Source organism: Manihot esculenta, chromosome 2 (genome assembly GCF_001659605.2).
Source record: "Manihot esculenta cultivar AM560-2 chromosome 2, M.esculenta_v8, whole genome shotgun sequence".
Classification (NCBI taxonomy): Eukaryota; Viridiplantae; Streptophyta; class Magnoliopsida; order Malpighiales; family Euphorbiaceae; genus Manihot; species Manihot esculenta.
The window spans coordinates 4144575-4161390 of record NC_035162.2 but is presented as its reverse complement, the minus strand read 5'-3'; the positions used below and the strand labels follow the sequence as shown (position 1 = coordinate 4161390).

Sequence of the window (16816 nt, the reverse complement as noted above, 5' to 3'; positions counted from 1 at the left end):
TAGGAAAATTTGGAACTTTATTTATTATTATTAATTTTTTTCTTACAAAGTCGAACTTCACATACAAAATTATTTAGACCATCGATATTATTGAAGTCACATTTAATTCCGGAAGGCAAATCAACCTTGCTGAGTGTGAGCAAATCAACCTTGCATGAGCTAGTGGCACCACCAACGCTGCAAATCAAGTAATGGTGACTACGGCAATATGGTAGGTCTAATATTCCAAATATCCTTGGCATATTCATGGATCGTCCTGTCGCTGCTGAACTTGTACGAACCTGCTGTATTCATGATTGACATATTGGTCCATCTCTGCCACCAGTTACAGATGTTACCCAATATGACATTGATTTTTTATCCAATTATTTAAATAAAAGTGAAAATTGAGATGAACAAATATGCCACATCAAATAAATGTAACTCACCCTTTGGTCTTGATATGCCTCGTCAACTTTCTCTTGGCATTCTATATAGCTGGGGAAGTCCTTGCCAACGAGGAAATAATCACCACATCCAAATCCTTCATTTCCTTCTAATGATCCCAACATTTCATCATACTTGCAGCCAAAAACACCAGTTCTAACAAAATCTTTCACTTCTTCGAATCGTGGGTCCGGAACAAACTGTATTAGAGGTTAGCACGGTTGAAATGTTAAGAATCTTGCTACCTATTTTATTATCACTTTATACATTGAGGACTGTTAAATGAGATCATTGCGATAGCATTTTGCTGTAAGATTAATGCCAGAAATTTACTCAAGAAATCATTACAAAGCTGAAAAATAATTGGTTCATTCAGCATACCTTCCCCATAACTCTTTCTTTCCTCAGACCAGCAATTTCATGAGCTTTTGCACCAAAGAGGAAAAAATTGTCTTCTCCAACCTCCTGTCGTATTTCGACATTAGCACCATCTAAGGTTCCAATCAGGATGCAACCATTCATAGCAAACTTCATGTTGCTCGTTCCACTGGCTTCCATCCCAGCAGTACTACAAGAAAAGGAAAAATAGTGCTCATTATCACAAAGCTATTTTCAGGCATAGTTCCAAATATAAGTCGGCAGGAAACCATGTGGAATAAAATTGAATTACCTGATATGCTGTGAAAGCTCGCTTGCAGGAATAAGCAATTCAGCAACACTGACATTGTAATCCGGGACAAACACAACCTAAATTTTAATAAGGAAAAACAAATATAGCATACTCCTGTTAGTGATAGAATGAAACTTATTGCAAGCGATGGATTCGAAGTACATCTAAAATTAAAGAGCACAAACATCGAATACCAAGATTAACTCAGATGAAATAATAACAGAAAAATCCATATATAATGAGTACAAACATTCATAATTAGCAATCAATATTAAGTGTTAGAGCTATACCTTAAGTAAATCACCTATTTCAGGGTCATGATTAACTGTAGCCCCCACATCCGTGATAAATTTCACAATCCTTTTGGCTTGCGCATAAGTAGCAAAGGCTTTTCCACCAAATATACAAACTCTAGGAACATACTTTGCTTTCCTTTCTACGGCACTCATTTCTTTCATCTTCTTGTAGCGATACACAATTCCAAGAATATTCAGCAGTTGTCGCTTATATTCATGAATACGCTTCACCTGTACACAATAACTTCATCAACTGTTAATGCCAATTCGAACGAAGAACAAGCAATCAAAGAAACTAAACACTCACCCCCCCCCCCCCCCAAATAATTGTCTAATCCTTCCGTAGATTCTCATAACGTTACCACTTTCTGAAGTGGGTAAAGAACTCAACATAATTAATTTTGCTTCTCATCAGAAGTTTCTATGTATTTTCATCTGTTTGCTAAAAAATATGATACTTACAAACTTACATTCATAGGAGTATGAAGACTTCAAAATCAATAAAATTACCTGGATATCGAACATTGCGTCCGCGCTGACAGAATAGCCTGTTTTTTCTTTGAGTAATGACGCAACCTTCATCTTATTGCTTTTCTTTGCTGCCCTCCATTGGGTTTGGAAATCCTCATTATCTGCAAACTGTTTCCACAGATTGCATAACTTTGATTATGACATGCAGTGACATTGTAAACAAGCCAATCTATTAAATATTTACAGTAATTATCAAACAAAGTGGCCTGCTAGTTTAGGAACCAGACTACTTTCCAGAACCCACACAAACAAATATATCACATTTTACTTTGAAAACGATACCGAGCCACTGAAAAGATGGAATTATTTGTGAGCTTATGCTTCTAATCAGAACTTCAAATCCAGAATAGTCTAAGTCAGTACAACATTTACAGTTAAATCATTTTGACGCTCCTAATTTTCTAAAGAAACTTAATCCTAGGAATCTATTAATGGATCCGCAAAAGGTTCCGTTGTTCTTCACTGAAACTCATCCATTTGCTACTTATGCTCGAGACCAACATATTATCAAGACATGGACATGGGCGATTAACCCATAGCCATTTAGAATACAACCCACACCCATTGAAACTCATCCATTTGCTACCTCTGTTCGAGACCAATACAGTATCAAGACATGACCTACATGTTTTATCCCAAAAGTGTCAATTGTCCCTAGAAGACTAGACTTGAGATTGATACAAGGTATAAAAAGATGTTCCGTGTGAACAACTTCGAAACTAGTCATAGAGTGTTCTACCTATTGAAAAAATTTCAAAAATAAAAGATGTATATATGGTGGATTACCTTTCTTAGTTCGGCCAGCTTTTCAGTATTTAGAACCCATTCTTCAGATCCGGTCCACTCAGTAATAATTTTACTCAAGTCTGGATTGCAGAAACGGATCCATCTTCTTGGAGTAACCCCATTTGTTTTATTTTGAAACTTATTGGGCCACAACTGCCAGGACGGGAGCATAGGGATCAGACATATAAACATTTCCACTATTTCACTCAAGTCATTTAGAAAGCATTGTCCTGCAAGAAAATAAAGCAAGAATACCTCATAAAATGCATTAAACACTTCATCCTTCACTATTTCACTATGTATCTCAGCAACTCCATTTACTGCATGACCACCTACAACACAGAGATTAGCCATGCGGACCAGCTTTGGTGGTGGTTCAGCCATCACCTCTTCCTTCTTCTGAGTGCCTTTGCTCTTGGGTTCACCTTTGCTTTGTGGTTCATCTCCACTATCCACTTCATCTTTTACGTTCAGCTTGCTTGCTTCACTGATAGCTGCAGCAGAGCTTTCCTTGGGTTTAAGGGTTAAACCGGCAAAGGTTGAAGGCAAATCTACGTTTTCTAATATTCTCATCTCCTTCAGTTTTTTCTCAAAAATGTTGGGATCTGCCTTTCCATACTTACAAACAATGAAGTTTACCAGCTGCAAAATTGAGTGACGGAAACTAGAATTAAGATGAGCATATCGCCACAGAAACAGGGTTTTGTTTAAAATATCCAGTATTACCTCTTCATCAATCATCTCTATGATCTCTACATGCCGCGGTAACAGTTTCTGCATAAGATCTAAACTCCATTTCTCCAATGCTTCAGGAAGAACAGTATGGTTCGTGTATGCCGTAGTTCTGGTACATAATCAACAGCAAATGAGGTCATAACTTACACGATACAAAATTTAAGATTTGCAAATAAAAAAGTTAGGATAGTGAAGACCAACAAAGGCCAAGTGCAAACAACCAATGCTAGACAAGGAACTAACGGTAGATAAATAAATATTCACTTCCTGTTTTTCCCATTGTTTTTCAGATACTATGAAACCCAAAAACACAAGCAAACAAAGCCAAAAGGAACAGCTGAGATTAGACATTCTGGGAAATTCACTGGCAAACAACACCAGAAAATTAAAAAGAAGAACAGAAGAATTAAATAAATCCATAAACAAAAAAGTAACTTGTCAGTTATTTCAAACTGCACGTATTAACTAGTTCATTCCGATTTATAGACAAGCAATTAAGTGAAAAGTCCATAATTATCATTCCACTGAAGTTGAGAACCTAACAGCACACGCACATCACAACAATCCGGCTCTTCATTATGTTCAAATTTTCCAAAGATAATCATCTTATACTGCTTAGATTCAAAAACAAACAACATAGTAGAATGGTTGTTTTATTGATATAGCAAAACGAATGCAGTAAAACAAAGGATACCTTTGAGTAATGTTCCAGGCCTCGTTCCAGCTTAAGCCTTTCAGGTCCATCAAAATTCTCATCAGCTCTGGAATGCAGAGAGTGGGATGAGTGTCGTTCATCTGCACTGCAACTTTATCAGGAAATTCTTGCCACCTTATTTTTGATCCAGATCTTCTCTCAAAACGCGCAATAATATCTTGGAGAGAAGCTGAACATAGGGTATACTGTTGCTTCAAACGTAGGATCTTGCCCTCCAATGAGTCATCCCCAGGATAGAGAATATAGCAAATCTAATTTAAGGGAAAGCATTGCAATGATTATCCTATAAATTGATATACTTTTTTCCCGGCAAAGGCCAGGCAGATGCAGAAGCAGAACAAAAAAGAACATTTGATGAAAGCTACTACGTTGAAGTGCAGCAACACAAATGCGTAAAAAGAAGAAAAACACAATTACAAGGTATTAAATTTCTGAAAAGTGGAAGCCATAAACTTAAAAGATTAACATGAATAAGAGAATGACATATCCCCAGCAAGGAAGAACTGGACAATTAGAAAAAATGTGCACATATTAATCGATTTCTTTATGAGGGCATTAATATTAATAAGAAATTCAGACCTTTTCAGCGTTTGCTAGGGCCTCATATGCCTTAGTGTGCTTCCCAGCATTGAAAGCATACAAGTCCAAATCTTCTGCTGGAGCTTTAGTCGACCAAAGTCGCAGGTTAATCGTGCTTTTAGTTTTATAACCCGGTATTGGCAAATCATATGCCACAGCGATTATATCTTCTCCTCCGATCCAGTGTTTTTTTCCGTCAGATCCACTAACAACCTTGCCGTAAAATTTTACAGGGTATGATATGTCATTTCTCACAATTTCCCAGGGATTACCCATCTACAAGGAGAAAACATGATTAACCAGGAGGCATATTTAAAGGAATCAGCTGAAGCAAAAGATAATGAGCAGAAAGCAACCTCAAGCCAATCTTCAGCAACCTCCTCTTGACCATCTTTTGCAATTCGCTGTTTAAACAAGCCATATTTGTATCTTAATCCATAACCCCATGCAGGGTAATTTAATGTTGCCATGGAGTCCAAAAAGCAGGAGGCAAGTCGCCCAAGACCTCCATTTCCAAGTGCAGCATCAGGCTCCTGTTATCATTTGACCAATGAAATAGCTAGTAAAAACACCCGTAGAACCATAAAGAGAACCCTTTTTTTTTCCTGTAACCGCTGGCCTATACCATATCAAATTATGAAGGCTTTTAAAGCAGATATTTAATTATAGCAAGGAAAACTTGCCAAATCAAAATTAATTTTGAACTATGAGTTCCAAACTAGGTCTTGAGCCTATAAGGTTTATTCTATATCCCATCTACCTGCAACTTTCCTCACAGGCTACGTAGCCTAGCCTACCATTTGAGCATCAACCCTCCTAAGTCAATACAACATATATTAACAAATTGTACGAACTTTGCCATGCAAAAGTGAACACCCCGCCCCACCCCTCAAAAATACAAAATAATAATAATAATAATAATAAATTACAACTAATGTATACTGAAGAATGCTGCTAAAGAAAACTTACATGACGTGCCACACTTTCCAAATCGTGACCTAGCTTGGTCAATGCCTCTGCATATGCACCAGTCAGCTCTAAATTACCAATTGCATTCAAAAGTGCTCTACCCTGCAAGAAAATATCATGATGACTAACATAATCCTTTTCAGACAATGAATTATCAGTTGCTGGAACACAAGCAGGAGGTCATGATAAACCTGCAAAAATTCCATTGACAGATAGTACGCCTGCTTCAAATTCAATCTATCATAGCACTCATACGTCGCATTCCAATTTATGATGAGAGCATCACGAACACTTTGTGCAGTTGCAACGAATGCCTTTGGAAGCTCAAATTTCTCTGGGGAAAATACTGGTGTGAATTCTGCATGGTATTTGATACTTGAGGCGATAGATGAAGCATCTGTAGATACCAAAATATTCAAGTGAGAATAAAAGATATCTATATTGCAATACTATTAAGGAAGCGTTAAGGAAAACACTTCCAATCTTTCGTGTTTCCTCACTATTGCATAACTAGGAGGAAGAGTTAGATTTTTTTTCTTCCTGTCCTTAGAGCTACTTGTGTTCTTAATTTAGAAGAAGAAAAGCCCTCCACCTTGCATAAACACAACCCAGAAGAGCTTAAATTTTTGGTGCTACATTTCCAGCAACTGGTCATACATTACCGAGTCAGCATCAAAAAAGGATCCGGAAACCACAATCACGCATGATTTTGTAGCTTGACATATGAAGTAGCCAGTTAGATTAGCTATTATTCCCTATTTTCCAAATCGAACCGGAGAGCTCTTGCACCGTACAGCAAGTTTGATTGGAAAGGGATGGCTAATTAAAATCATCAAATAGCACGAATTTTGACAATCTTGCATATTAATGCAACAGATGGTGGGTCCCAATCCTTTTTCAATACTGAGAAGATAACGTAAGAGGTGATCCTATCGACAACAGCCAGTAAGCATAATTTTCTCAACATCTCCTACTTTAGAAGAGAAATGATGGATGTTTAAGTTATTGCTTTCGCATTTAAATACCACAAAAACAATGTTCAAAAAGACATTCAGACCGGAAGCTCTCACCCGCACACTTTCATCCACTCTTACACGATCTCAAACTCTTCATTAACGTTCAAACCCACAACACACTAACCCAAATAGAATTAGAGAATAACATTAGGCAATACAGCAGATAATAAAATCAAAGAAGACACCGAACCTCCGTCGGAGATCGGATTTTTGAGTTTCGTCTTCGGCTCGCCAGACACATTCTTAACCGAAAACGACCTCGTAAGAGACCGGGACCTCAAGGTCCGAATCAATAACAAATTCGATCTCCACTTGCCACCGCTTCCGGAACCGAAGTCGACGAATTTCGAAACAGAGCTACAATGCGAAGTAGCAGAGAAATGTGAAGTCGTTGTCGTCATTCTCTCTCTCTCTCTCAGAGTGAGTGATGAGTGATGAGTGATGAGTGATGATTGATGAGCGATGAGTGATCAGAGTATTTATATAGCGTGTGGGGAAAGACGGTTGCTCAGGTTCAACGTTCAATCGTAAAAAAGGGAGCCAAAAACTTCGTGATCTCTCATGGACTCAGTTTTCCATCTCTATTAATAGTTAAAAACAGCAGCGACGTTGAGCTCTCAGAGATCGAATTCTCTCTCCCCGTCCAAGAAAATAAAACACATGGAATGAAATAAATGCATAAGAGATTTTTTTTTTTCTTTTAACGTTAATAACATAGTACAATTACATTAAATTACAATAGTTTTTTTTCTTTTGAAAGCAACATTAAATTACAATAGTTATCCATTTTAATTATTAAAATTTAGAAAAATACTTCTCTGTATTTAAATCGGTACACCATGAATCAATAGGGCTGTAAATGAGTCAAGCTATTCTTGAGCTACTCGAGACTCCACTCGATAAAAACTCGACTGAGTTCGGCTCGTTTTTTAAACGAGCCAAACTCGAGCTCAATTTTGAGGCTCGTCACTTAAACGAGCTGAATTTGAGCTCCATAGTATTCGGCTCGTGAAGGCTCGCGAGCTGGCTCATTTTTAGGCTCACGAGCTGGCTCGTTGAGAAGGCTCACGAGCAGGCTCGTTAAATAGGCTCGTGAGTAATATTGTTTAAATAAATTGGTGAACCAATTCGTTAAATAAATTTATGAACAAGTTCATATATTATTAAAAAAATAAAAATAACTATAAAGTTATAAAATTTAAACTATTATAAATACTTGAAAATTATAGTATTGAAAATTACAAATAATTAAGATTAATTATTATAATTAATATTTTTTAAAATTAAATTATAAAAATTTTTTGTATATAATTATTATAATAAGATTTCATAAAATTAATGTATAATCACAAATAATTAATATTAATTATTATAATAAGTATTCTTTAAAATTATAGTACTACATGATAAATTGAGTTGTAAAAATTATATACATTTTAAAATTAAAGTATAATTATAAAAAAATTTTTGTATATAATTAAGTATATAATATAAAAGACAATAATAATTATCAAAGTATATTAATAATAATTAATTAAGGTTATATGGATGTTGAAGTTGAAATTCAAGTTAACTAATTGAACAAGCATGAAGATGATTATGAAGATAATTAAATTATATTAGTTTATTTCAACTATTGAAAGTTGGAATCAACTTTATTCATTTGATATTAAACTTTGTGTGTAATCTAATTTTATTATGTTGTTGAATTTATATTTATTTGTGTTATTTTAGTTATAAATTGTGTTACGTAATTTTTTTTATATTATTTAAATTAATGATGATTAAAAACTGATTAAAGTGTAATTATTAATTTGAGCTCGAGGTTGAACTTGAGCTCAAACCAAACTTTTTAATTTTGAGCTCGGTCTCGAGCTTTTTTAACGAGTTTCTTAATCGAGCTTTTCGAGCTCGAGCTCGAATTAGGCTCGTTATAATCGAACGAGCCTTTCACGAGTCGAGCTCGAATCGAGCTCGATTATAATATTTAATTCTCGAACCGAGCTCGAATCAAATATTAGAGCTCGAGTCGAACTCGAGCTCGAGCTCGAACTCGAGCTCGAACTCGAACTCGAGCTCGAGCTCGAACTTCCAAACTTTTTTAATAAACGAGTTTGAGCTTTACAAAACTCGGCTCGGCTCGGCTCGATTACACCCCTATAAATCAAAATGTTTTCAAAATATAAATAAGATAGACCCAAGAACAAAACCGTGAGGGGAAGGCTGGGCCAAGGCCCTCGAACCCAAAGCGGACAATATCTACTGTTGTGGGCCCAGAGGATGTTACAATTTTAATATATTTTAAATTTATAATTAATCGATTTCATTTAAAAAAAATTTAAAAATATATTCATAATAATTTTATTATTAATATTTATAAATATAAATCATCAATTAATTATTTACCTTTATTCAGAATCAAATAATTTTATAAAAATTCAAATTGAATTAATTTTTTCTTACATTTTTCTTGTTTAAAATAAAAAATTTTAAATTTTTTAGATTTTACATAAATTCATTTAAATAATATTCATATTAAATAAGAAGTTAGTGTTTTATTTTCATTCCATAATTAGTATAATTTTTAATAATATTTATTATAGAAAAAGCTTTTTTATAATAATTATGACGTACAAACTTATAAAAAATATTATTATTCAAACAACATAATAATTTAATATATTTTTTACTATTAAAATTATTTTTTTCTAAATTTATATATTCTAAACCATTACACATCAAAAAATATTTTAATTTTATTTTCTCTAAATTTAAATAGTCCAATCTATTATTTATAAAATAATACTTAATTTGTATTTAAAATTTTTTAAATTTAAATTATCTAAGCTGGTGTTAATTTAAATTTTATTTTTAAAAATTTAAATAGTATCCAAAATTCATTAAATAATTTAATACTTTTTTTAAAAAAATTTATAATTTATTTTTCTGAATTTAAATAGTTTAAATATAATTTTAATTGTATAAATAAATTAACAATAAAATAAAATAAAAAAATTGTAATTTTTTAATAATAAAAATAATGTATAAAATTAAATTAAATGATAAATGAATAATTTAAGAAAAAATTTACTATTTAAAATTTAATTTTTAAAGATAAAAATTAATTTTTTTTAAATCTAAAAAGAGCGGGATTGATTAAATAATATAGTATACATGACTAAATTTATATAAATTAAATAATATAAATATTAAAATTCGTTAAAAATTTATTAATAAGAGATTTAAAATTTTAATTAGAAAATAATTTAATCGAATAATTTTAAAGTAAAAATTAATTAATAAATTTTCTAAATATTCATAGATTTAATAGTAATTTTTTCTGTTTTACATAAAATTATTTAAATACCCCTACAAAATTTGAAAGGCCCTGGCCACCAGCTCGCTATGCCAATGCATCAAGACAGTAGATGCCACGTATTCTTCCCCCTCCTCAAAGAGTGAGTTCACACTGCCTACCTCTTACTGGTGTGACCATTTCTTTTATTTTTTGATTATTGAAAAAAATTCAAATATTTATAATAATTTATATTTATATTTATATTTAATATTTTAAATTTAAATAATAAAAATTAAATTTTTTTAATTTGCTACCATTATAAATAAGCGAATTAAATCGATTTTAAAAAAGTGAATGGTGTTATAAAATTCTATTTAACTAATAAAATCATTTTTAAATGTATATTTTTATTACAATACATTCTGTTATTTATTTCATATTTCACTTTTATATAATATTATAAATTATTAATAAAAAATTAAAATATGAAAGAAATTAAACTTTACAATTATAGTATTTCATTTTATTTATAATATTATTAATAAAAACTAAAATTTTTTAAATATAAAAAATATATGCATAATTTGTAATATTGAGTATAAGTATTAAATGAAATATTTTAATATATATTATTTATTTGTGATATTTTATATAATATAAATTTATTTTTAATAAATATTTATAATATATTTAATATTACATATAATATATTTAATATTACATATAATCAAATAGGCTACACTTAGTTTTTGTTTCTTCAGGTGTATGATGTACGATGGCTCTATTCAAACGGTTTTTTGTTTTTGAGTCACATTCCGACTCAAAGTCCTGATTCATGCTTTGACTAAACTCACTTTGGATGATTAATATCAGCAGCGTCCTGATTGCAGCTGCTCTCAACTAATTAATTAATATTATAATAATAATATTTCTATAAATTAATATATATATATATTAAACCTTTATCACAGTTAAACTAATTAATTTTAAAAATTAATATAAAAACAAATTTCAATAAGGCATTTAGAACTATGAAGTACATAAAAAAAATATTAAAAATGTAAATTGCACATATAAGAATATTTCTTTCTTTATCTAGATACATAATAATAACATTTAAATAAAATATTTATATCTTAAATCTTTAATATATCACTTAAAATCTTTAAATTTTACAAAATAAATCTTACAATTAATTAGGATAAACGTTTTCAAAAATAGGAATTACATTTATGTCTAGTTTTTTTTGTGTTTATTAATTTATTTAAAATCGTTTATCTCGTTAACGAAAATAAATATTTAGAGGAGGAGTTTTCTTGTATGAAAGAATTTATTTTATTTTAAATTAAAATTAAATAATAAAAAATAAATTATTTTGTTGTAAAATTTTACAACATATTAATAATGTTACCACCCAATAATATTTTTGTATTTCTTTTTTTCTTTAACAATATGAATCAAATTGAAATGTAGATGGAGATTATTAAAATTGCTCGCAAACTAAATTCAAATCAGGATCATCCTAAAACCCTCGGTCACTCTGTTCTCCGCTTCCTCATCCTTCACTAGCAAACAATGGCTTCTCACCATCCTCAAATCCTCCACCAACTTCACTGCCAAAGCCCTTCCATCACTGCCACTACAAATTGCTGTTGCAGCTGCCATTACAACCATTGCTGTATCCAACCTCACTACCCTTCTGCACCACCACAACAGCAATTATCAATTGACCCGCTTCTCCAAGCCCTTGGATCTCTCCTTCAGCAGCAGCAACCCAATCTTTACCCTACCTTCCGCTACAAATTTAAGGCCCAGAAACTTCATTTCCAAAACCTACGATTTCAGGCACAAAATCATCATTCTCAACAGCTGGGTGATGACCAACAAACTCAGTCTGTTATCTCTTCTCTTCTTCAACGAATCAACACTCTCGAATCCTCCCTTCCCCGTTTTTATACTTCTTCTGGTTCAAATCGTCATTGCCATCCATTATATTCTCTTAGAGAGGCAGCAGCTCGCGTTATTCAAATCCATTTCCGTGCTTTTCTTGTTCGCAGATCAAGAACCCTAGGTCAGCTCCAGGATCTTGCTTTTATTAAATCCAACTTCAACTCTCTCAAATCCTCCATCTCGAATAAAACCCATTTCAACTGTGATGTTGTTTCCTACAAAGCCATGGACTTCTTGTTCAAACTTGGCTCCATTCAGGTATATCGTTTACAGGTCGTTCTCCTTTTTTTTTTTTTTTCTTTCCAATTTTATAAATTTTGAATTCTTTCGATTCTTAAGTGACTTCTGTTTGCAGGGCGGAGATCCTTTGATCAGAGATGGAAAAGGGTCAATTAGCAGAGAGATACTATGATTTTTGGAGTTCATTGATGGGCTTGCAGCTAAAAAGCATGGATGTTCATATAAACCTGCAAAAAATGTGAGGTTTGTTATGAACAACAACAAATCTGGGGCTTCAAATGCCAGTGTTGGACATGGAGATTTAAGTGGGTATCATAAGGAAATAGTGGAGAGGTTGAGTGACAGAATTGAAAAGATTCGTGGGTTTTCTAGAGTTTGTGATAATGATGAGGAAGATGTGGAGCTTGAAGGGTTTCATCAATTCATTAATGATGAGGAAGATGAGTATGAAAACCCGAAGTTTTTCCCTAATGGAAAAAATGGCGGTTCCAAAATTAGATATGGTGGTTTGATGAAAAACAATGTTGGTAAACCAAGAGTGAAGAAAAGTGTAATCTTTGCTGAGAATGGAAATGTGTATAGGACTTTCAGCAACGACCATGAGTCTGTTTTAATTGGAGACGGTAGTTTCTGTGAAGGGAGTGATTCTAGTGGTGATCATGGAGAGACTATGGATCACAGTGAAATTGAAGAGAGAAATGGAATCTCTAAAAGTACAGAGAATGATGTTGTTGTTGACGAAGAGAATGCAGCATCTACACAGAGCAGCAATGGTGAGAGGAATCCTACAAGGAATGTAAGAAGGAGCAATGATTATGAAATTCGTAGGTTTCGCCAGGATAAAGATGGGAGTTCAGTTTTTTCTGCCCCAATGCCTGTGAAGATGGAGTCAAGGGTTGATGTGATGAAGAAGAGAATGCTGTGAAAATAGTTACTTAGGAGGACCATTTCTTGGGTTTGCATTCTCAAAATCTCTCAAATTTGTGGATTTGTAGTAGAATCATGCCACATTGTTTTTCCAATTTTCAGTTGTAGGTGTAGATCAATAAATCATCCAGGTAGGATGTGTAGGCGGTGGCCTGTATTTCTGGCGGGCAACTAACTGACTGTAAGCCTCTTCTGCATTTATTTGGGATTTGCAATCAACAATTCGCTAACAAATTTTTGGCATTCAGTAAATGATGAGAACTCTTGTTACTTTCATTGTTTGTTTTAATATTTCTGGTTATCTTATATAATTGTCATGCTTTATTTCATCTGTATTTATAACAACAGTGATGTCGGGAAATGATCAGACGATCTTCCCACATTGATGTTCTAGAAATCTCAGGGAATCACTTTCCGCAGCTTGGCTTCCAGGTCTTGAGACGCAGTTGGAATGAAAATTTTGTTTTATATTTTACACAAAAATTGTGCTGGATTAGTTCAGCCAAGGTTCACCAGCCTGTTGCTTGCATATTTCAAAACAAATTTTGTTGCTGTAATTTCTGTTGTAAGAGAGGCAAGGACATGTTACAACGATATGTGATGTGCACTAGCCAAAATAATTGAACTTAAAGCAGATCTTGCCTTGTGCCATTTATTCAACAGATCCAAACAAAAAGAAATCGGCAATTGAAAAACCTCATCAACTCAGGCAAGCGATACATTGATTGTTGAGACAGGAAATTAATTTTAATTATAAGTTTAATATTATGTTAAACTAAATTATTAAACAATGTAGGAAAAACATTTGTTTCAATTTAAATATAATATTTAATTTTAATTAATTGCAAACGATAGATAATCAACAATATCATAATTACATTGTCTAAAAACTCCATATATTTCCGCTAATTAATTAAAATTTATAGTTAAAAATATCTTACACAATAGAGTCAAATTTTTTAATTTGTTTTAAAATTTAATCTTAAAAATTTAATGATAAACTACCCCTAAAGTTTTATTTAATTAATAAAATAAAATTTAAAATAAATATATTTATTTTGACAGTATCCTTATTTATCAATTTTCATCCTATTAATTAAAAAATATAATAATTAATTAAATTTTTCGGACTAAAGAGGTCCTTTTTATTTTATTTATTAGATATAAATTTTATTAATTATTCTTGAACTTTTTTATTCATAGTGCATATATAAATCAGAGCTAATCGCGGAATCGGTCTGACCGACCGGTCCCACAACTATGGTGAATATCCTAATTCTAAATGAAGTAGGATTATGCAAATTCTTATATATACACATAAACTCATATATCTGGAAAATCAACCTCAGCTCTACATATTCGATTCAATTATTCGTCATGGAGAACCAACCAACGATTATGTTGAATTTCTTCCTCACTAATATTTATGAGCAATATGTTTTATTGGCTGATTCTGATGATCCACTCTATGTTTCGGAGGAGACCTTTATTGTAGACGAAAGATTCATTGAGATAGCTGGCTGTGATTATGGAGAATCGACAAGAAAGCTTGTATGCGAGACCTTGACCACCATGGGAGTCTCAGAAGACGACCATGAGAGTGTTTGGAGACGAGTTGATTCTGATGTTAAGCGTATGCTTGAAGCACGTCGCACGACCACCACAACCATTTTACTATCTATAGAAATGGCAAGCCTCTACTCTGAAGAATATGTAGATGAGGATGCTGATACGCGCCAGCCAATTCCTGCGTCAGAATCATCCATTGATGACCTAACAAGAATTGTGTTTGCTGTTGGGGTCCAGGATCCTGAGAACTGTATTGTTTGCTTGGAAGAATTTGAGGATGGAGATGATCTGATTCAGATGCCATGTTCCCACCTTTATCACCAGCATTGCATTGTTGAATGGCTTATGACCAGCCACCTTTGTCCGCTTTGCCGCTATCAGATGCCCACCACTCAGCTCAGCGAGCATTGCCACAATTCGTTGCCCCAGGATCAGAACGTAATTAATTAGTCAATTGTTTAGAATAAACAACTGTACTTGGGTAGCACTATTCTATGTCATGATTTATCAAGTTTTTTCTTAGATTTATGTGCAAGTAGTTTTAAAATAATATTAATGGATTGGTACATATAAAGGCATACACGCATAAGTAATCAATATAATTTTAAATATATATAATATATTTTAATTATTCTTGAAATTTTTTATTCACAAGAAACTTAAATGTTGTATATATAAATTAAGAATTCTTTTATTATTTAATTTTTTTAATCATTTTAACCGTTATGAAGTATTATATATTATATATACTAAAAGAGACCCATGTTGATGAATCTATTGTAATGGCTTCATCCATTTAATGAAATTTTATTTTTGATAAAAAATGCTAAGATTAAAGAGATTAAAGCTAATTTAAGTAAGACACGTGTGATATCATGGTATTTATCAATGTTTTTTTTAATTAATAGAATTTTTTAAAATTAATAATTAATTGAATTTACAAACTAAAAATCTTTAGTTATTATAATAACTAAATTTGAACGACGGTTCACGGTGAAAGGTGCGACTGCAGGGAATGGCTCACCTGTCGACTGAGATGATGAGAATGACGTACTTAACGATGGTATAGCCGTGGACAGTGATCGTAGTGAAAGCTACACTCCTTTAATATGACTTCAGCGAGATTGAAAAATTAAGAATTAAGAATTTGATAATTACCTTAACATGATATAATGTAAAAAATCAACTAAAAAATCAACTAACCAAGTTTGATGGTGAATGGTGTTATTGATGGGAATGGCCCACTAATAGTGCAGCTGAGGATGGTGTAGCAGTACACGGTGATAGTGGTGAAAGCTACATTTCTTCAATGCGACTTCCGCGAAATTGAAAATTTTAAAATCTGTAAAAACAAAATTTAAGAATTTGATGATTTGTGATATAATTTAATTCAGTTAATCACTAATGGATATTAGTTCGTTAATGACAATAATAGATTTTTAACGGATCATACATCTGTTAATATATCATTAATGGATGTGTAATGAATATTACTATTTGTTACAAAGTAAAATAGTCATTAATAAAATTACTAGTAGAACACGTTTTTGTTAGCGGGTAATGTATTTTTTAAAATCCAACATTTTCATTAGCGGATCGTGTATTTTTTAAAATTCATCATTATTATTACTAATGAATTTTAACTCTGTTAATGAAATCAGTCATGATTTGATAAATTTTTGAATTTAAATTCTCCTTTTATTTTAATTTATATTATATGAGTTGGAATTTTTTCGTATGTTTTTTTTTTATTTTAATTAGTTTAACCTTTCAAATCCTTTTGAATTTTTATTTAACTGTTAATTGAGTTTTTTTTTATTTACTTTTAGTTATATGAATTTAAATAATATAATATTTATTATAAATTAAATTTAACTATAATTTCACTGTAAATCTTTTATTTATTAATTATATTAATGTAACAATTAAAAAAATAATACCTTCAATATCAGCCGGACTTTAAAGCTTGTTAATATTTTTTTTTTAAAAAAAGGTTCTGCATTGTCAATAAACCGACGAGAGTAGATAATTAAATGATTTAAAATTTAATAATAATTGAATTGGGTTTTTTTTTTTGAAAGCATAATTGAATTGGGTTTAACAGGTATA

At 31.9% G+C, this 16816-nt stretch overlaps 2 protein-coding genes and 1 pseudogene across 2 annotated transcripts; 2 read left to right on the top strand and 1 right to left on the bottom strand.

The window, feature by feature from the left end:
* On the bottom strand, positions 1 to 7169 carry LOC110603286 (alpha-1,4 glucan phosphorylase L isozyme, chloroplastic/amyloplastic). Its single transcript, XM_043953997.1, has 15 exons — positions 6914 to 7169; positions 5899 to 6104; positions 5708 to 5809; positions 5095 to 5271; positions 4739 to 5014; positions 4139 to 4410; positions 3436 to 3553; positions 2965 to 3351; positions 2710 to 2862; positions 1903 to 2031; positions 1387 to 1623; positions 1097 to 1173; positions 808 to 994; positions 429 to 626; positions 1 to 315 (listed from the first exon to the last, which is right to left on the bottom strand). Exons 1-15 carry the CDS (start codon positions 7122 to 7124, stop codon positions 199 to 201), a joined length of 2847 nt encoding a protein of 948 aa, XP_043809932.1. The 5' UTR covers positions 7125 to 7169; the 3' UTR covers positions 1 to 198.
* A 4332-nt stretch (positions 7170 to 11501) lies between these two features.
* Positions 11502 to 13414, top strand: LOC110605777 (annotated as a pseudogene).
* An 840-nt stretch (positions 13415 to 14254) lies between these two features.
* LOC110603271 lies at positions 14255 to 15217 on the top strand. The gene has a single exon (XM_021740972.2). It carries the CDS (start codon positions 14399 to 14401, stop codon positions 15155 to 15157), a length of 759 nt encoding a protein of 252 aa, XP_021596664.2. The 5' UTR covers positions 14255 to 14398; the 3' UTR covers positions 15158 to 15217.
* Positions 15218 to 16816: the final 1599 nt, after the last annotated feature.

Excerpts from the sequence above, each read along its gene's own strand:
- LOC110603286 (XM_043953997.1), bottom strand. The coding sequence starts at position 7,124 with ATGACGACAACGACTTCACATTTCTCTGCTACTTCGCATTGTAGCTCT. Across the intron at positions 3,554-4,138 it reads GCCTGGAACATTACTCAAAG|AACTACGGCATACACGAACC; the intron begins GTATCCTTTGTT and ends ATTATGTACCAG. Across the intron at positions 995-1,096 it reads GAGCTTTCACAGCATATCAG|TACTGCTGGGATGGAAGCCA; the intron begins GTAATTCAATTT and ends CTTTTCTTGTAG.
- LOC110603271 (XM_021740972.2), top strand. The coding sequence starts at position 14,399 with ATGGTGAATATCCTAATTCTAAATGAAGTAGGATTATGCAAATTCTTA.